This window comes from Chanodichthys erythropterus, chromosome 8 (assembly GCF_024489055.1).
Source record: "Chanodichthys erythropterus isolate Z2021 chromosome 8, ASM2448905v1, whole genome shotgun sequence".
Taxonomy (NCBI): Eukaryota; Metazoa; Chordata; class Actinopteri; order Cypriniformes; family Xenocyprididae; genus Chanodichthys; species Chanodichthys erythropterus.
The window spans coordinates 24,927,966-24,949,965 of record NC_090228.1 but is presented as its reverse complement, the minus strand read 5'-3'; the positions used below and the strand labels follow the sequence as shown (position 1 = coordinate 24,949,965).

Here is a 22,000-nt window from a genome sequence, read left to right as displayed (position 1 = left end):
GTTGCCACAATTTTATTGAGTACTGAGGGGTGTCACTGGCTAATTAAAAAAAAGATTTAATTTTTTTTTCAGACAATAATTTTATTAAAAATGTATAATAATACAATAATATTTTAAACATGATATAATAACATTTAACATTTTTAACATTTAAGATTTAAGAAATTCTGTCTAGACATGAAATCTACACATCCAGTGTTACATTACTAACGTTTGAAAAGTCATAATAAATGCATTATAGAAGTGTGACTCTATATGAATCTATAATAACACCAGACATATATTTAAACATCCAATTATAATGACACAATGACCATGTTTTCCATCTATTTAAGTAAGTAATTTAATAAAAAACCACAGACCAAGATATTATAGTGTACAAGGACACATTTTACAAACAGGTATTACAGGTAGTAAATATAAAAATATGATAGAAAATAAGTAATCAAATAATCAACACATTCACTTACCCAGAAGAAGAAAATCAGGGTTTTTGCGTCTCAATGTGACTCTCTGGATGAAAAAGCGTAATAATGCATGTCAAGACAGCAATCACATGATATTAAAAGGGTCCTGTGTTCTGCGACCCTTCAGTTTCCACATGCCAGACATCACCGCAGCTCAATATGGTTGCCAGGTCTACTATTGGGCTACTTTTAACTGTAGTGACAGAGTAAGGAGATTTTTGTCAGGGTTGGGAGCCTTTTCTAAGCTCCTTTATGAAAACAGGCTATGTTTATGATTGATACTATACAGAGAACAACTTTTTCGAGTTGAAAATCAATAAAATATACGTTTTAAACATGGGAGTGGCATATTTTGAATTTTGGTTTTGTTTGGTCAGATTTGGCAACCCTACAGCTCAATGACCAAATTTATCAGTATGACCCATCAGATCATTTCTGAGAAACATGGGAAATTATAGGGTTCATCACAACATGCAGTACAATTTCAAGTAGTTCTCTGTTGATGGAGGTATAGAAAAAGGTCTTTGTAACCCCTTATGAAACAAAAATATAGGGCAATATTATATAATGCAATATTATTTTACATAATACATTTCCATATATGGCAAACTATTGCGCATATATTTTTCAATATACTGCAGTATATGCATGGGCCATGGTTATATATTGATACATATAGCAATGTCGACAAAAACCTTTCTTCTCCAATGCTCACTAGCCCTCGAGATGCAACTGCATTGTTTCCCCACCAAATGCTCTAAAATCTCTTTCTTTACTGACAGAGCTTTACAGTGGGTGCAAACTATCTGGCTGCAAGATGGACCTGTGAGCTTTATCATTTCACCCTCATTTCCTTTAATAAAAAACTATTTTACACTAGGTAGGCCTACACAAAATAGTTAGGACCTTAAAGGATTAGTTCACTTTTAAATTAAATTTTCCTGATAATTTACTCACCCCCATGTCATCCAAGATGTCCATGTCTTTATTTCTTCAGTTGAAAAGAAATTAAAGTTTTTGATGAAAACATTCCAGGATTATTCTCCTTATAGTGGACCTCAATGGGCACCAAACAGTTAAAGGTCATAATTAGTTTCACTGCAGCTTCAAATTGTTCTACATGATCCCAGATGAATAATAAGGGTCTTATCTAGTGAAACCATCGCTCATTTTCTGAAAAAAAATTGAAAATTATATAAGTTTTAACCATAAATGCTCATCTTGAACTATCTCTCTTCTTCTTCTCCTCTATTAGAATTCCAGCAGTGTAGACGCTAAGTGTATTACTGCCCTCCACAGGCCACAGTTTGAACTAATTGTTATATACTATTGAACTAGCATAATGCATATAAAAATTAGTTCAAACTGTGGCCTGTGGAGGGCAGTAATACACTTAGCGTCTACACTGCTGGAATTCTAATAGAGGAGAAGAAGAAGAGAGATAGTTCAAGATGAGCATTTATGGTTAAAACGTATATAATTTTCAATTTTTTTTCAGAAAATGAGCGATGGTTTCACTAGATAAGACCCTTATTACTCATCTGGGATCGTGTTGAACAATTTGAAGCTGCAGTGAAACTAATTATGACCTTTAACTGTTTGGTGCCCATTGACGTCCACTATAAGGAGAATAATCCTGGAATGTTTTCATCAAAAACCTTCATTTCTTTTCGACTGAAGAAAGAAAGACATGGACAACTTGGATGACATGGGGGTGAGAAAATTATCAGGAAAATTTTATTTAAAAGTGAGCTAATGCTTTAAGGACAAAAATGTTCACTAGTGCAACTCATTAAAACTGCAGTTTTTAATTCTACCAGTGGAGCTTTGCTGGCATCTAATGGAAAAAGTTTGGTACTGCACCTAAAAAATATCTTACTGAAAGCTAATTTTTTGAGATATCAATCTCAAATTTGGAACACAACTTGTTTAGATTTATGGCTTTGATTTTCTAGCATTTTTTGAGTTCAGCATGTATATATTTTATATAAAAAATGTTCATAAATCATTTTCATAATCTAAAACCTTTGGTTCACTTTTTAACTCAACAATGATGAATGTCTTTCAGCAGAGCGACACAGAGCTGACACAAAGACTGTGTTTGTATTGTGGAGACGGGGGACACGTAATATCCACATGTCCCGTTCGTTCCTTGAAGTCAGCTGTGAGTTATGTTACCACTCCTAATAACTGAATTATTCGCCACTAACCCTTCAAGTCAGATGTCTCCACCGTGAGGAAATCACCCTCCTGGTTCTGAGGAGCTCGACAACTGAGGTAGACCAGGCTGATTCAACACTTGCCAATCCTCTCTTGGATCACTGGAAACATCCTGAAATGGGGGTCCAGGTATCTGTTCCTGCTTTCCCCAGCTTTCAAGGCCTCCAGTGAGATGTTTATCCTCACTGTTCTTTCTGCTTACTACTGCCCCATCAGTAAAACCTCAGCTGAAATTGCACAGGCCATATAGGAAAGACAGACACAGGCCCATAAAAAGGACTTCTTTCCAATAATTCATTCAATTTCAATTCAATTTTTGGTCAAAATCTTGTATTGACAATGCAAGAGGTGAGCGCTCTGTAAAGTCTCCTCCAGCACATCCCAAAGACTTACACTGAGGTTAAGGTCAGTGCCAATTCATGTGTTAAAATGATTCTTCACAATTCGAGCCTGACAAATCTTGACATTGAAAAGCTACACACTCCATCTTTTAGGGTTAAAAGAACAGTTGCCAAACATTTAACATGCTAGAAAAATAATAATCACTGTAATAATGATCCATCCATAGACTCTTAAGTATTTGCCTATTAAAATCCAAACAGCGGCAGCATGCATTGAATGCTTCTTATATTAATCAGAGCATAAAGGGACACAAACTTGCAAATGAGTTAGCTTCCAAACAAACAAACCTTTCCACTCTTGAAAATTACACCTTTCTCATTGGTCAAGCCAAATTCAAGAGGTGTGACCTCCACGGACTTGTCCCGAAGCAAAAGTAGCAGGACCTCAAATTACAGTATTCTTATTGCATACCTCCTGTATGTAAAATATACTGTAGTCAATATTAATAATGGTACGAATGTTAAAAAAAGATTAAACAACACTATATGCATATTAGCCAAGTTAGCTAATCACACTGAAAATAAACTAAAAATTAAACATTGAAAAGAAACTTAGCACAGGTAAAGCAGAAGGGATGTGATTTAAAATCTCATATTTTATGCTACTGCTTTGAAAAGAATAGATTTTTCATGATGACCATTGGAGTTTATTTATTAACAGTTTTTCATATCTAACAGGTACATTATTTATTGGATATTGAATAATTGGTAACACTTTATTTTACAGTGCCATAGTTACATGTTACTACATGTACACTACCGCTCAAAAGTTTGGGATCGGTAAGATTTTTAATGTCTTTAAAAGAAGTTTCGTCTGCTCACCAAGGCTTAATTTATTTAATTAAAAATACAGTAAAAACAGTAATATTGTGAAATATTATTACAATTTAAAATGACTGTTTTCTATTTGAAAATATTTGAAAATGTAATTTATTCCTGTGATCAAAGCTGAATTTTCAGCATCGTTACTCCAGTCTTCAGTGTCACATGATCCTTCAGAAATCATTCTAATATGTCAATTTGCTGCTCAAGAAACATTTAATGTGTACAATTGTACAAAATATTTGTGTACAATATTTTTTTTCAGGATTATTTGATGAATATACAATTCAAAAGAACAGTGTTTATCTGAAATCTAATCTTTTGTAACATTATAAATGTCTTTACTGTCACTTTTGATTGATTTAATGCATCCTTGCTGAATAAAAGTATTAATTTCCTTCATTTCTTTAAAAAAAAAATAAAATAAAAAAATTCTTACTGACCCAAACTTTTGAACGGTAGTGTACTTACTATAGTTATAACAGTAAATTATGCATAATTACAAGTAACTAACCCTAAACCAAACCCTAACAGTAACTCTATAGTAAGTACCAGTAGTTAATTAATAGTACTCAGCACTCATTTGAGTAATTACAATGTAACTACGGCACTGTAAAATAAAGTGTAACCAAATAATTTTAGTGTTTGCACTAAAATGATAATTCAATCATAAAAACAAGCGATTGTGGCTAGGTGAAAATTCATCGAGTTACCAAAAAACAAAAACAACAATACATAGTTACATGAAAATGAAAACGTCATTATCTTACCCTCATGTCTTTCTAACCCAGAATTATTTTATTATGATTGAGGACACAAAAAGAGAAATTTTGTACAGAATTTACTACATTTGTGGGGTGGGATACGATTTTGTCATTAATGACATGATGGTGAGTGAATGATGACAGAATATTTGAGTGAGCTTAGTCCGGGAAGTTACAAAGCTCGTCTTTGCCAATGTTTCCTCCGCTGAGAATGACCACCACATTCTTGTCATTGATATCTGGAATTTTGTCATTCGTGACGGCAGCAAACGCTGCAGTGCCTGAAGGTTCAACAACAAGACCAGCCTTATAAAGCGTGGAAACGGCAGATTTGATCTCCTCGTCGGTCACCAGCACAATGTTCTCCACGTACTTCTGACAAAGCACATACGGCAAGGTACCTGAGGTTGAATCCCAGTATACAAGTTTCGGTTAGCCCAAATAAAAATCCTGAATCTTAAATAATGTAAAGTTTTAATAAGGAACACTGCCATAAAGTTTCATTTAAAGTAGATTTCATACCTGCAAACGGTGGCGCTAGCCCCGAAGCGATGCTTTTCGCATCCATACCAACAGGCTTCTTCTCAATGAAGCTCTTGTACATCGTACATGCTGTTGAAAATCAAGAGGGTTTATTTAATAATGTGCACATATCAGTAAAACAGAAGTGTAATTTTCAAAAAGCAGCCCTTTCCATCACAACAACTTACTTTATTTCAGCTATTTGCCAAGGCAACATTTCTCATTTTCGGTCACTTTGAGTTTAAGTATATGGAAGCTTGTTTCTGCCATGGAAAAAAAAATAAAAAAGTAAATTGCGACTTTTTATCTCGCAATTCTGAGAATTGAAGTTATACTATATAAAAGTTATAAAGTCAGATTTGCGAGAAATAAAGTCAGTATTTTTTTCCTAAACTCACAATTTCAAGTTCATATCTCACAATTCTGAGAAAATAAGTCAGATATGTGACATATAAAGTCAAAATTGCAACTTTATATCTCGCAATTCTGACATTATAACTTGCAATTACGACTTTATAACACAATTGTGAGAAAAAAGTCTGAATTGTGGGACGTAAACTGGCAATTGTGAAAAATGTCAGAATTGTGAGATAAAAAGTCGCAATTATCTTTTACATTTTTTTTATTCCATGGTGGAAACAAGCTTCCATAAGTATTAAAATAACTAAAACTTAAGAATAAAAGTTAATAGAAAGTTATATAGAAAAATTTGAAATAATTATAAAATGGCAAAAAAACACAACAAAAGTACTAAAACATTAACTAAAATTAAAACAGAAAATATAAAAAATATAATCTAATTTAAAATATTAACAAAAAAAACTATACTAATTAAATAAAAGTATCTTAAAGGATTAGTCCACTTTCAAATAAAAATGGAAAAAAAAAAGAAACTGGCGCCGCGTTCGTTCCATAAGTAGAATAGGGAAGGCGTAGGACATACAGTGTAAGCTTTTTGAAGAATGCGGAAAGCGGAAGCATGTGCAAGGCGATCATCTGTTTATATAAAGCAAATACAGTTTTTTCGAAAATGACCAATCGTTTTGCTTGATAAGACCCTTATTCCTCGTCTGGTATCATTTAAAGCCCTTTGAATCTGCACTGAAACTGTAATTTTGACCTTCAACCGTTTGGAGGCCATTGAAGTCCACTATAAGGAGAATAATCCTGGAATGTTTTCATCAAAAACCTTACTTTTTTACATCTTGGATGACATGGGGGTGAGTAAATTATCAGGACATTTTTATTTGAAAGTGAACTAATCCTTTAATGATCCTGGTTCAGTGGTAACCTTTTCAAATGAGATGCTAATTAAATTTAAGTTTTCATGTACAAATGGCATAATTTCTTGAGGACGACTCTCAGACATCACTTTAACAGGGGACTGGAATATTCACCTCCTTCTGGCTCCACTCCATAGATCTTTGTGTTCTCACAGCCAGACAGTTTGATAGCAGCTGCCACACCAGCAAGTAACCCTCCTCCACCACAGCAAACCACCACCACATCTGGACAGGGCACAACCTCCAGGATCTCAAAACCTAAGCTATCATTGAAAACGACACTAGCATGAGTCAAACAATTGTAATACATTCCATTAGTGATGCAAGTAAGGAGTAAAGTAGCCAGAGCTGGGTAGTAACGAATTACATGTAATCTGGATTACGTAATCAGATTCCAAAAATCAAGTACTTGTAATTAGAGTAAACTTCTTTTTAAAATACTCGCAATCAGACTACAGTTACCTTTTTTATGGATTACATATTATTTATACAATGGCAATAAGTTGTTCACAAATCATTGATTCTCCTAATTTTTCCTTTTTTTAATCTTTATATTTTTTTTCACAATACACCTGCCACTTACATACGTTTGTGATTCTTCGAGTTTTTCCAGTGGTGAGGGGGAAATATAGATGAAATATAGATGAATATATATGAAACATAGATGAAATATATATGAAAGAATATAATAATAATAATATATGAAATATTTGATGTAGCAGTGATATTGCAGTGAAACATTTCATGTTTTTCAATATTTGTTTTTGTAATGTTGCTGTTTTCTAAATTTAAAGTAAATATGTTTTAAAATCATAAGATGTGATTTTGTTTCATTCAGTGTTTCTATCAGCAAACACTAACAGGTACATTAGTGCTTTTTGAAGTATGAAATAATTAAATATGTTAAATAACACAAACATACTTTACACAGCAAAATCCCAGAGTTAAATCAACTCTGCTCAGAGAACATATGGTCCCTCTCTACATAGAGTTAAAATAACACTGAAGCAGAGTTAAAGTTAATGAGATAATATGCTGTTTGTGGAGATGTTTAATCAGATCTGGAGAGATTTAATGTCTTTTATCTTCAGTTGAGTTCATCTTAGGCTGTGGCTGAAGTCAGTTGTAGTTCTTGTATTTCTCTTCAGTGATTGTGCTTGTTAACAGCAGGTGTTCATCACTAATGCTCAATCATCACTTAATTAATCACTTAATTATCTCATTAACTTTAACTCTGCTTCAGTGTTACGTTAACACTATATAGAGGGACCATATGTACTCTGAGAAGGTTGATTTAACTCTGAGGATTTTGCTGTGTATGTATTTAATTTCACTTTATTAACCAATGTCTTTGCTGCTGACTTTCTTTGGTTCAGTTCAACCATACTAATAAGCAAAAATGCCTTTAGATAAAAATCACATTTGTGTTTCATTTTTAGTTTTATTGCTGAAGTAAGAGTGTTGAATTTTTTTCTCCTTCATCCTATTCTTCTGTGGTCCAGAAAGGCAGCATAGCTGAAAGGTGTTTGAGCTGCGCCCTCTACTGTACAGGCGTGAATTTGCATTTCCTTCAGCCTGAGGTTTATTCATTTGACTTTTTGCAACAAACAAACAGGCAAGCCCAGTCCGAGTGGGAAAAAGTAACACAAACATAACATAGCACATTATTGCGTTACTCCCTAACAAGTAACTAATTGCGTAACTTAGTTACTTGTTAGGGAGTAACACAATATTGTAACTCATTACTTTTAAAAGTAACTTTCCCCAAGAGAGTCACCCTTCACTTTCATTATAGTGGCAAAAGCAGTGAAGATTCCTCAAAAGATATCTCCTTTTGTGTTAAAAAAAAGAAAGTCATGCAAGTTTGGATTGACATGAGGGTGAGTAAATAATGACAGGATTTTCATGCTTGAACTATTTCTTTAAACCCCAATGTAAATGTATTTAACCTGGCATGTCCAGCGATAAGGTCCGGATCATCATAGGAATGTAGGAAGGTCATGCTGTCCTCTTGAACACACCGGTTAACAACATCCATGAGACGAGTAGTTGGCGCTCGTTCAACCTCAACTCCCAAACTCTACATATTTTGACACAATTTTTTTTTGTTAAACATTCAATAAAGAAAAAAGTGCCTCTGTAAAGTGTATAAATGAGAGTGTGGTACTTGTATCAGCAGAGATCTGGAGATGGGAGCAGTTTCTGGCATCACCACTTTGCCTTTGGATCCATAATGCTTACATGCATACGCAAATGACTTCCCATAATTCCCAGCAGACATGGTAACAAAATTGTCCCCTTTGAGTCTCCTGGCAAACTGGTTTGCAACACCTCTTATCTTAAAAGAACCTGCAGGAAGAGGAAAGACAAGTTTGAAAAATTCATAAGCAGCCATAATAACCAGATAAAACAGACACAAACTGACCCGTCCTCTGCATGTTCTCCAGTTTGATGTGAATGTTGCTGGATGTTTTGAGCGGCAGTGTGGTTTGGCACCATGGGATCATTGGTGTGTTGATCACATCCAGCGGGCTGCGCCTGACAGTCCCACAGGCCTCTCTGAGCATCTCTACTGTGATGCTGTCTGCTGACACTTCTCCCATTGTTCTTGGGCGAACACTTGATTGCTAAATAATGTACAAAATAATTAAATTATTTTTATTTATTCTATCCTATAATTTATACTTTATTATTCAAAATAATTATTATATCTTGGGATTTTTGTTGTTTTTATTAACAAATCTTTTGACTTAAAACTAGTTTGTTTGCTAATTCATTGAGCAGAGCTTTCGATTGTGTTATAAAAAAAAAAAACGGAGAAGTAAACAAATCCAACCATACGACATAGATGGAGGTTTTCAATGGTGTCAAATACTTGTTTATTTTGGTATAACCCAACTATTAAACCTAACAGCTCGAAAGTTTTCAACTGAATTGCATTTAGTTGCACTGTAGCTAAACGCTTGCAGTATTTCTGGACGATAGTATTACCGTAAAAACGATAGTGAAATCCAAAAATATAATGCTGGGTTTTATGAAGCTACTTTTCCAAATTAAGAAATTTCATTCAGGGTTTCCAGCACGACCAAACAAGGGTGTCCCGTTGATCATTTTGAAATAATCATTGTGTGGCAGACAACCAGGATATTATTGATAAATCTGTGGCACAAACATGTTATTCCTGCAGGGGGAGCTCGATGGCTCAGGAAACAAATCATCCATAATCTGAATTTCAATTATTAGTACAGTAACAAACATGATATATCATATAAATGAATATGTTATCCCATTTAACATCATGTTGATGTTTTATAATTGTATCTATACTTTTAAAGTATAATCGTTCAAACAAATACATAAATCAGTGTGTAATCTCAGTAAATTATCTCAGTATTATTTAAACGGATTTATCAAACAAACTGTCGATTCTGTCAGCGCAAAGAAAAAAAATCATCAGGTACCACGTGAGTATACCGATTACATCAAGTCGGAATATCTCATTAAAGGGATAGTTCACCCAAAAATGAAAATTCTGTCATCATTTACTCACCCTCAAGTTGTTCCAAACCTGTACAAATTTCTTTGCTCTGCTGTACACAAAGGAAGATATTTTGAAGGAAGTTTGTAACCAGGCCGCTTTTTTGTAAATGTAATCGTGCGCACAATTTATTTCGTTCCCTCGATTTACTTATTCGGGCTCACGATTTACTATTTCGTTCCCTCGATTTAGTTATTCGGGCTCACGATTTACTATTTCGTTCCTTCGATTTACTATTTCGTTCCCTCGATTTACTTATTCGTGCGCACGATTTACTATTTTGTTCCCTCGATTTACTTATTCGTGCGCACGATTTACTAATTCGTTCCATCTATTTACTTATTCGTGCGCACGATTTACTATTTTGTTCCCTCGATTTACTTATTCGTGCGCACGATTTACTAATTCGTTCCCTCTATTTACTTATTCATGTGCATGATTTACTATTTCGTTCCCTCTATTTACTAAATCGTGTGCATGATTTACTATTTAGTTCCCTCGATTTACTAAATCGTGCGCACAATTTACTATTTCGTTTCCTTGATTAACTAAAACGTGCACACGATTTACTATTTCGTTCCCTTGATTTACTTATTCGTGCACACGGTTTACTATTTTGTTCCCTCAATTTACTAAATCATGCGCACAATTTACTATTTTTTTCCCCTCGATTTACTTATTCGTGCACATGATTTACTATTTCGTTCCCTCAATTTACTAAATTGTGCGCACAATTTACTATTTCGTTCCCTTGATTAACTAAAACGTGCACACGATTTACTATTTCGTTCCGTCGATTTACTTATTCGTGCACACGATTTACTATTTCGTTCTTTAACAAAATAATTTAAACAAAACAATTTACTATTTTGTTCTTTAACCAAATAAATCGTGTGCATGTTTTAGTAAATCAACAAATTAGTAAATTGTGCGCACAATTTATTCTGCTATTTTTTTTCTGCATGTCATGTCCGAGGCTCGTACCATTGACTTCCATAGTAGGGAAAAAAAAAAAAAAATACTATGGAAGTCAATGGTGCCTCAGAACTGTTCAGTTTCCCACATTCTTCAAAATATATTCCTTTGTGTTCAACAGAACAAAGAAATGTATACAGGTTTGGAACAACCTTAGGGTTAGTAAATGATGACATAATTTTCATTTTTGGGTGAACTATCCCTTTAATTTAAATTGAAATTTAATTTAAAAGAAACTTTCGGGCAACAAAGTCATTCTATTTGGCCATTCTACTTATTATATTTCTGTGGACTTTAAACGCAACACGCTTCTTGCAGTGTCACGGTTTAAAGTGTTCAAAAGCCCGGAACTATAATTTCGTTCGTGTTTTTCTTTGTTTCCGATCGGTCAAGATTTTGAAAAGAACTTTAACTATGGCGACCTTCATTTCACAGGCGTGAAATGTCTATAAAATTTTCTTTACTTGTATAATTAAATGTATTTGAGCACATATTAATAATAGGTGTTATGGGTGTAATTAGACATGTTGTGTGTGCTATGTCTGGAGGGGTTGACAGTTCTGTCAGTGCATTGTTACTCAAAAGAATGGGTAAGTTTTCAGTGTACTAAAATGTAATTACAATTTTACTCATTTTTATTAAATTAACTTTACAATCCAGTTCACAGAGCACAGTATGAGCATCAACACATTTCGTAAGTTACTATAATGAAATGTTTGCAGTCACCCCGTTTTAACTTGTATGGATATGTGCTATAATGTTGTGCTTTTATATTCTGTACTGGATTGTAAATTAGATTGTATTGTAGCAATAATAATAAAGTATTCGGTTTAGTAATAAAGTAAACACTTATATACACTACCAGTCAAAAGTTTGGAAACTAATATTTTTAATGTTTTTAAAAGAAGTTTCGTCTGCTCACCAGGGCTACATTTATTTAATTAAAAATACAGAAAAAACGCTAATATTGTGAAATATTATTACAAATTAAAATAACTGTTTTCTGTTTGAATATATTTTATAAAGTAATTTATTCCTTTTATCAAAGCTGAATTTTCAGCATCGTTACTCCAGTCTTCAGTGTCACATGATCCTTCAGAAATCATTCTAATATGCTGATCTGCTGCTCAAGAAACATTTATGATTATTTTCAATGTTGAAAACAGTTGTGTACTTTTTTTTTTTTCAGGATTCCTTGATGAATAGAAAGTTCAAAAGAACAGCATTTATCTGAAATACAAAGCTTCTGTAGCATTATACACTACCGTTCAAAAGTTTGGGGTCAGTCAGAATTTTTATTTTTATTTTTTTGAAAAGAAATGAAAGAAATTAATACTTTTATTCAGCAAGGATGCATTAAATCAATCAAAAGTGGCAGTAAAAACATTTATAATGTTACAAAAGATTAGATTTCAGATAAACACTGTTCTTTTGAACTTTCTATTCATCAAATAATCCTGAAAAAAATATTTTACACAAATATTTTGTACAATTGTACACAATAAATGTTTCTTGAGCATCAAATCAGCTTATTACAATGATTTCTGAAGGATCATGTGACACTAAAGACTGGAGTAACGATGCTGAAAATTCAGCTTTAATCACAGGAATAAAATACTTTATAAAATATATTCAAATAGAAAACAGTTATTTTAAATTGTAATAATATTTCACAATATTACTGTTTTTACTGTATTTTTAATTAAATAAATGCAGCCTTGGTGAGCAGACGAAACTTCTTTTAAAAACATTAAAAATCTCACTGTGTCCAAACTTTTGACCGGTAGTGGGTTCTGAATGTAAAGTTAACTATTATTTGACTGTCATTGAATTAGAAAATATTAAAGCAAGCTGCATTTATTTTACATAGACATAAAAAGCTCAATGCTCTGCAACAGAGGAAAACACATGCAAATAGAAAAAAGAAGAAAACATCTTCATCGGTATCACTCACAAATGTGCTGCAAATACTCACAACACACTCAAATACAGAAACGCATTACTAATACTCACAACAATGGACAAACCTGGCGTTGTGAGTATATGCAGCACATTTGTTTGTCAAACTGATGAAGATGTTTTCTTAATTTACTGAGTTTTTGCATGAGTTTTCCTCAGTTGCAGCATGGTGAGCTCTCTCAGCCACCGTAGTTTGTTTAAAATGCTAAAACAATTCATACAGTGTTTATTAGACAGACAAAAAAGACACTTTCTGGCTTTCCAGTCTATCATCATGTTATCTGATCTCTGTTTGTCTGCCATCAGGCTATCATGTGACCGGTGTGTTCATGAAGAACTGGGACTCTCATGATGAGAGAGGCGTCTGTTCATCAGAGAGAGACTGTGAAGATGCTTATAAAGTGTGTAAGATGCTGGATATGCCTTTCCACCAGGTCTCTTACATTAAAGAATACTGGCATGAAGTATTTAGGTAAATATTGCAGCCATTTTAAGTTGATTAAATTCAAAATGTTGTGCAAAGTTTGTTCATATTCTCTCATTTTTATTCTTTATGTTTTCAGTAATCTTCTCAGGGAATATGAGAAGGGCAGAACACCAAATCCAGACATAATGTGTAACAAACACATCAAGTTTAAGCACTTCTATCAGTATACAGTTAATACTTTAGGTAAGTTAAGAAGAATTGCTGAAGTTTCGGAGTTGTCCATGGAGATTTTTCTGTTAAAACAATCTTATTTGACAACAGGTGCTGATGCCATGGCAACGGGACACTATGCCCGGACATCCCAGGAGGATGAGGATGTTTTTCAACAGAAGCATGTTCCTGCTCCCAGAACTCTCTTCAGAGACCGCTTTGAAATTAGAAAGCGTAAGTGTAACATCTGTCCATGTGATGTAGAGCACAGGGAAAGAAAACATTTTTTTTTTTTAAGTATCGAATCAAAATGTTTAAATTAGTAATAGAAATCATCCTGTCCAGACACAAGTTGTATTTTTTTCCTATTAAATTTAAAAATATATATTTTAATTTAATTTCTATTATTTATAAAGATATATATTTATATAAATATAATCCTACAATTAAAAATAACATGCTACCATAATGTATACTTAAAGGGTTAGTTCACCCAAAAATGAAAATAATGTCATTTATTACTCACCCTCATGTCGTTCCACACCCGTAAGACCTTCGTTCATCTTTGGAACACAAATTAAGATAATTTTAGTTGAAATCCGATGGCTCCGTGAGGCCTCCATAGCCAGCAATGACATTTCCTCTCTCGAGATCCATTAATGTACTAAAAACATATTTAAATCAGTTCATGTGAGTACAGTGGTTCAAAAGCGACGAGAATATTTTCGGTGCGACTTATATAGTGATGGCCGATTTCAAAACACTTCTTTATTAAGCATGATCATCATGATTCGAAACTAATCATGATTCAGATCGCGTGTCAAACCGCCAAACTGCTGAAATCACGTGACTTTGGCGCTCCGAACAGCTGATTCGACACAAAAGATTCATAACGCTCCGAAGCTTCATGAAGCAGTGTTTTGAAATCGGCCATCACTATATAAGTCGTTATTTTTTTTATTTTTTTTGGCGCACCAAAAATATTCTCGTCGCTTTATAATATTAATATTGAACCACTGTACTCACATGAACTGATTTAAATATGTTTTAGTGCATTAATGGATCTTGACAGAGGAAATGTCATTGCTGGCTATGAAGGCCTCACGGAGCCATCGGATTTCAACAAAAATATCTTAATTTGCGTTCCGAAGATTAACGAAGGTCTTACGGGTGTGAAACGACATGAGGGTGAGTAATAAATGACAGAATTTTTGGGTGAACTAACCCTTTAAAATGATATACAAATTTTATTATATGCATTTTCATTACAGTAATGGGGAAAAAATGTCACAATGAAACAAATAAAGGCTTTTCTTTATGCAATATATATTATTTTCTTTTGATTTTTGGAGTGAAATATTTAGATATTTTTTTTTTTTTTTGATTTAAAAAAACTGTTGATGTCAGTTGTATATGTGATTTGTTTCAGAACTGATCTTTAATCTCCTTCTAAATCTTATTAGCCGTGCGGCTCTATCAGGGAGCTGACCGCTTGAAGGACCAGACGTTCTTCCTCAGTCAAATTCCCCAAGATGCTTTGCGGCGCACATTATTCCCCTTAGCTGGGCTAACCAAAGACTTTGTGAAGAAGATAGCTGCTGAGGCCGGCTTCCAACATGTTCTGAAGAAAAAAGAGGTACTTTTATAAATAAAATGACTCTTCTATATAAGAGTCACAAGAGGTTTGACATTCAGTAGTGTTCAGTATATTAAATGTAATATAATCCACTGTATTAATGATTGATTGATACAAAAATGTCAGTCTCACTTTATATTAAGTGGCCTTAACTACTATGTACTTACATCAAAAATTAGTACAATGTACTTATTAGGTACATATTGCTATTGAGGTGGGGTACGAGTAAGGTTAGGGAAAGCTGTGGTGGTATGGGTAGGTTTAAGGGTGTGGGTAAGGTGTAAGGGATGGGTCAACAGTGTAATTATGAATGTAATTACAGAAATGAATTACAGATGTAATTACATGCAGGTGTTTTTAAAATATAAGTACAATGTAAAGACATGTATGTACACAATAAGTGCATTGTATCAAATGATGAATTGAAATGTAAGTGCATAGTAGTTAAGACCACTTAATATAAAGTGGGACCAAAATGTCTGCTAAATGGCTACATATAATGTAACTGCAATTAATTGAATCTGCTTTATTTCCCCTGGAAGAGCATGGGAATCTGTTTCATTGGAGAAAGAGATTTTGAGGACTTTATCCTTGAGGTGTGTTCAGTTCTTTTGATGCAGCTTACAACTCTCTAAGGAATGTTTTTATTTTTTATTTAAAGCAATAAAAACACAAATCGCATCTTCTCTGTAGTAAAACTACAACAGTTCAACTCAATTTTTGTTTAAATATTTTTATTAGAAATTTTAACAGCAAGTCTATTGTAATTACACTTTTTTAAAATGCAAACAAAACTTATATTCTAACAAATGGGCATAAATAAAAAAACACAATAGTTATTGAAGTAATAGTTGAACAGAAAATAAAATAAAATTTCCCCCCATCCAAGTCAACTCAACAATTTTTATCAAAAGCTCAGCTCTGTTACCAAAGTTATTGTAAGAATGATAAAAGAAAATGCTAAATAACACATATTGTTCTTTAATATATAGGAAATATTAATTCATCAATAACAAATTTGGTCCTAAATTCTCCAGCCTTCACCTACAGCTTAATTTGTTTATTCTGACCTATTCTAACCCTGTTACCTATTTTGTTTAAATCTTTTTTTATTATTTTTGTTGAGCATTTATGTTCATTGCACAAATATCTGACATTTAAACTGTATTCAAACATATACTACATTTTGGTAACAGGGTTGAAAAAAAAGGCAAACCTCATATAAAATAAATTGAAATTAAACAGCTCTTTTAGAGTGAGGTGGATGGATTATCTCGGCAAAGGAGAAGTGCTCACTAACACCGATTTAGACAGATCTGTGAACAGTATTTGAGAGAAATAGGCGTACATAGAAAAAGTCTTAGATCTATGAGTTCAGCTCATGAAAAATGGGGGCAAAAACAAAAGTGTTGGGTTTATAATTTTGTTCAGTGTATATACTACACTCACCTAACATTGTACTTTTTCCCTATGTCAAATTTATTACAGTACTTGGAACCCATACCAGGAAATTTTGTCTCCATTGAAGATGGGAAGATCATGGGGCAGCATAAAGGTGGATATTAATTATGTTGGCTTGACAAAGCCAAAATACTGATCTACTATTTAACGTTATTCATCTTCTTTTTGTGAGACACACTTTTAAACAATATATCCTCTGAGCTTTAAAGCTACACCAAAGATGGGTAAGACCATCAGACTATTCTGACTCAGGTTGCTATATCTTTTCTAAATAATCCGACTTAGGGAATTCCCATATGGGACTTCCGAGCATTCCCAAATTCCATATACTTTTATTGTGTTAAATCATGCTAGAAACATGCTTGCAACTTGAAAAAATTGTGTTAGCAACATGCTAGAAGCATTCTAGCAACTTGATAAATTTTGCTAAAACATGTTAGCAATGTGCTAATGTGCTAGCAACTTGATAAAATGTTAGCAATGTGCTAAAACATTGTAATAGCACTTTAATGAATTAAAATCTTCAAGTTTTTAAAGTTATTTCAAACGTTCAGAAAAGGCTTTGCCAAGCCAACATCAAAGTTCATCATCAAACCCTAGTCATCTAGTTTGTTGATGTTTTCCTACATTTTGTCTGTGATACTGCATGACTGATACACACAATGCTATATTTCACAGGCTGGTTCACATTAACACTAGGTCAGAGGGCAAGAATAGGAGGACAAGAAGACCCTTGGTTTGTAGTTGATAAAGATATCACTACCGGTGATGTATTTGTGGTGAGTTGCACAATTTGGACACTTCATAGGCTGCGTCCCAAATGGTGCACTTCATGTTCACTTTCGGTCTTGTGGACATACTTGGCCGCTGCGTGCACAAGACCGTAGGGTGTCCCATTCATCATTTTAGGTTTCAGAAGGGTGCTCGCGAGAGCGAGCTATGCGCCCTCTCGATGTGCACTTCTGCTGAGCCCGCAAGTTCGCGAGCTACGCAGAGGACTTTACCCAGCATTATTTCATGAAAGTGCCGACTCAGGAGAAGACCGTGAGGGTTTAGGGTTCCCTTTTGGGACGCTGCCATAGTTTTTTACATTTATTTTGCTAAAAATAGCCACATAAGACTTTTCAGGTCGATTGCCTTGTAAAATATGGAACTCTTGCAGGGTCCAACCACTAACCACCCAGCACTGTTACGAGACACATTACAGACAGACCGCTTCCACTGGATCACAGAAGAGCCGCCTGTTGAACTTGTCCGCACTCAGATGATGGAATGTCACTTCCGTTTCAACAACCGCATGCCTTTGAGTGAGTCGTCTTCCTTTCTTTTCTTTTTTTTTTAGCTGGAATTGTTAGAAATCGGGTCAGTTGAAATAGTGCCACCACATTTTACAACCAGTAGCCAATATTTGTCTCTGTTTTGTCTACAGCAGGGCTGGGGAACGTTGATCCTGGAGGACCATTGTCCTGCAGAGTTTAGCTCCAACCCTGAAAAAAACACTCACCTGCCTGTTACTTTAGTAATCCTGAAGACCTTGATTACCTTCAGGTGTATTTAATTAGGGTTGGAGCTAAATTCTGCAGGACCATGGCCCTCCAGGATCAACGTTCCCCACTCATGGTCTACAGCAGTGTTATTTTAGTATAATTTATATTCTATAGTGTTCATTAATATTTAGCTTTTATTACTTTTATTTTTATGTATCATTTATTTTATTTTTATATTTCATTTTAAATTTAGTTTGTTTTAGTGATTTTGTTATGTTCTTTGGTCATTAAAATGTTTGTTTTTTATATTTCTATTTAGCTTTATTTTTTTATTTACTTTAATTTACATTTTTGTTTTTATTCAGTTTTAGTTTAGTAATTTTGGTACTTCCACTTACATATTATTGTGTTTCATTTAGGGGCCAAAGCAACATTTAAAATTAGAAGTTTTTTTTTTTTCACATACAAAAATCTTTTTATACAAAAATCTTGTTTCTTTCAGCTCCATGTACTGTAACCTTGAATCTCGATGGCTCAGTGTGGGTAATGGTAAAAGAGCCATTAAGAGCAATGACACCTGGGCAGGTAATCCAGAAATATCTATCTAATATGTATCTTGAATATTGAGCACTTTAAAGTGCTCCTGTTATGATATGTTAAAGGTGCTCTTTGTACGTTTTTGACTGTACTAAAGCATTAAAATACCATAATATGCTTGCAGATATTTATTAAACATGCTCAGTTCACATACTTGTTTCTCTGAAAACCATTGCTACAGCCAGTTATTTCACTTTGGAATTTGCGTTCCGTGTCAGAATTTCTGTTTTTGTTTTGGTCTGTGCAAGACCGCGACGTTGCAAATTTACCCAATAGTATTTCGCCACCCCGGGTTGCCAGTTGGCGGAAAACACATGCAGTGAATTGCAGCCATGAAAGCCAGCGAACAAAATGAATCATTCTACCCGACCTAAAAAGCCTCAGTATCCATCTAAAAATCTCTATGAATGGGAGCATATTAAAACGCAATATCAACTCATCATAAATCAATAAATCAACTAATTATCTTACAGTGTGGAAGTCTCCTCGCCTCCAATGTCAATTGAACTCGCTCCTGTTGCGTGTCCTCAAACTGGCAACCCGCAAAAGCATCAAGTCTGAGGAGGAGGGGGCGGGGCAAACAATATTTTGAATTTGGACTGCAGTACCCATTTCAACCACTAGCTGTCATTCTTACATAGAGCACCTTTAAAGGATTAGTTCACTTTTAAAATAAAAAAATTCTGATCATTTACTCACCCCCATGTCATCCAAGATGTTCATGTCTTTCTTTCTTCAGTCGAAAAGAAATTAAGGTTTTTGATTTTTCTCAAAGGATTTTTCTCCCTATAGTGGACTTCAATGGCCTCCAAACGGTTGAATGTCAAAATTACAGTTTCTAAAGCATTCTACACGATCCCAGATAAGGAATAAGGGTCTTATCTAGAGAAACCATTACTCATTTTTTAATAAAATTTTATACATTTTAACCATAAATGCTCATCTTGAACTATCTTTCTTCTTCTTCTTCTCTATTTGAATTCCAGCAGTGTAGACACTGCTAAGTGTATTACTGCCCTCCTCAGGTCAAAGTTTGAACTAATTGTTATATACTTGCACTAACATATTGTATATGACAATTTTAGTTCAAACTTTGACCTGAGGAGGGCAGTAATACACTTAGCAGTGTCTACACTGCTGTAATTCAAATAGAGAAGAAGAAGAAGAAAGATAGTTCAAGATGAACATTTATGGTTAAAATGTATACAATTTTGCGTAGAATGCTTTGAATCTGCACAAGCTGTAATTTTGACCTTCAACCGTTTTGAGGCCACTGAAGTCCACTATAAGGAGAATAATCCTGGAATGTTTTCATCAAAAACCTTAATTTCTTTGCGACTGAAGAAAGAAAGACATGAACATCTTGGATGACATGGGGGTGAGTAAATGATCAGAATTTTTTATTTTGAAAGTGAACTAATCCTTTAAAGGTTCCTGATTTTGTTTTGGATGTTTCTTACAACAAACATTACAATACATGCACCCAAGCTAAAAAAAAAAAAACCCCACAAATTTTCTCATAATATACATTTCACATCACCTCATTTCTCAAAGAGTCTGAAAACGGTTTGTTCAAAGATTCAGTCAAAGAACCCATCCTTTCTGAGAGCTGCTCTGCTCTGATTGGTCAGACAGTCCAGTCTGTCGTGATTGGTTTACAGCTTACAGCAGGTGTCGGAAACAAAACGGCCATTACCACATCTGAATTTCAGCTCTTCAGTTTCATAAACAATGACATGAACAATAATGATGATGTTGGTTTTTCTCAATCTTTTTGAAATGCATGCAAAGTGGCGTAAAAAACAGCGTCTTCTTGACATGTCAACAACACTCCAAACTCTTTCAGGCCTCAGCTACAACTACAGTGTTTGAGGGTCAAAGTAGACATTATTCGTGGGCCGCCAATGAAGGCTGACATTATGCAAATTAGTCACATTATTATTATGTAGGTACGTAACAGGAAGTGAGATTGAATTGCTGACATCTCGTTTTGATAGTTCAGAATCAATTCTTTCTTTTAGCAGACAATAACCATATTTGTTATGCACTTTGATCTTTAAAACTTTGCAGACCTTAGTCTACAGGGTATTTTGGGAATTTGGGTGCTGATTATTTTCCATTGTCTTTGCTTTGCAGTTTGCTGTGCTCTATAAGGGAGATGAGTGTTTGGGCAGTGGGAAGATCATTCGTCTGGGACCCACAAAATTCACTCTTCAGAAAGGTCAAAACTGCATGAACTGCCACCCTAAAGACACAAACCAACAACATCCAGAACCTCTCAGCTGAGACACAAACAAGCACAATAACAAGATCTCAGCAGGCTTGTGCTGTGGAAAGATGCTCTCAGTATTTACAGACATTTAGGCCGGGAGAAAGTATAGAAACTTTGATAGTGTTTTGAATTGTATGTATTTTTATTTCAATTGTAATTAACTTGGGAATTGTAATTTATTTGTATGTATTGATTATTGAATTACATTTTTTCTTTTTCTTTTTAAGATTTTATAAATGTAAATGTTTTTTGTGCCTTTTATTGTGCACCACATCCTGAACTATGCAAAATATTAAGCCACGGGTTGACTTTGAGTTGGAGTTCTTTTCTCTGCCAATAGAGGGCGTGAGTGCATCACTTATATAGCTGGTGTTGATGGACAAACGTAATCTTCCTCAGTTTTTATTAAAGACAATTTTGCTGAACACATTTAACTAAATTAAATGTAAATGAACGTATTTATACTATACGTCATCAGATAATTGCAACATCGGTCTTTGCGGTTTTGGTCATGATTCCTCTTCTGGGTTTATTTAATGTCTCCTCTTTCAGTTTGGTTGAATTGTATGTGTGTATATATTGTAATTAGCATTTGTTGTAAATAAATATTTTAAGAAAAATTATTTTTGAAGCAGAGTGTGATTATATTTTTTACCAGTAATACACTTTTCTATATCCTTTATAGGGAGTCAGTGCATGTTTTCACATTTAGTAAACACTACACTCTAAAAACTCCTGGGTTATTTCTTTAACCCATTTTCTGGGTTATTTGTGTTGGGTTAAAATTATGGGTTATTTTTTCAGAGAGTAACCATTTTCTGGGTTATAGGGCTAATATTTTAAACCAATTCCTGGGTTGTTTAGGTTTCTGGGTTATTTTTCAAAGAGTAACCCATGTTCTGGGTTAACGCCCCTCCCCCCCGCCCCCCGCTGTTGTTCTGGAATTTTCTCACAGCAGT

General features: G+C 34.2%; 2 protein-coding genes across 2 annotated transcripts; one reads left to right on the top strand and one right to left on the bottom strand.

The window, feature by feature from the left end:
* Positions 1 to 3,816: 3,816 nt before the first annotated feature.
* Positions 3,817 to 9,592, bottom strand: srr (serine racemase). Its single transcript, XM_067391134.1, has 7 exons — positions 9,471 to 9,592; positions 8,905 to 9,106; positions 8,647 to 8,828; positions 8,429 to 8,559; positions 6,594 to 6,742; positions 5,197 to 5,286; positions 3,817 to 5,075 (listed from the first exon to the last, which is right to left on the bottom strand). The coding sequence occupies exons 2-7, from the start codon at positions 9,080 to 9,082 to the stop codon at positions 4,834 to 4,836; spliced, it is 972 nt and encodes a 323-aa protein (XP_067247235.1). The 5' UTR covers positions 9,083 to 9,106; positions 9,471 to 9,592; the 3' UTR covers positions 3,817 to 4,833.
* Positions 9,593 to 11,387: 1,795 nt separating this feature from the next.
* Positions 11,388 to 21,625, top strand: trmu (tRNA 5-methylaminomethyl-2-thiouridylate methyltransferase). Its single transcript, XM_067391133.1, has 11 exons — positions 11,388 to 11,582; positions 13,258 to 13,423; positions 13,515 to 13,621; positions 13,700 to 13,822; positions 15,052 to 15,224; positions 15,767 to 15,820; positions 16,713 to 16,779; positions 17,364 to 17,464; positions 17,848 to 17,992; positions 18,675 to 18,757; positions 20,906 to 21,625. The coding sequence occupies exons 1-11, from the start codon at positions 11,501 to 11,503 to the stop codon at positions 21,053 to 21,055; spliced, it is 1,251 nt and encodes a 416-aa protein (XP_067247234.1). The 5' UTR covers positions 11,388 to 11,500; the 3' UTR covers positions 21,056 to 21,625.
* Positions 21,626 to 22,000: the final 375 nt, after the last annotated feature.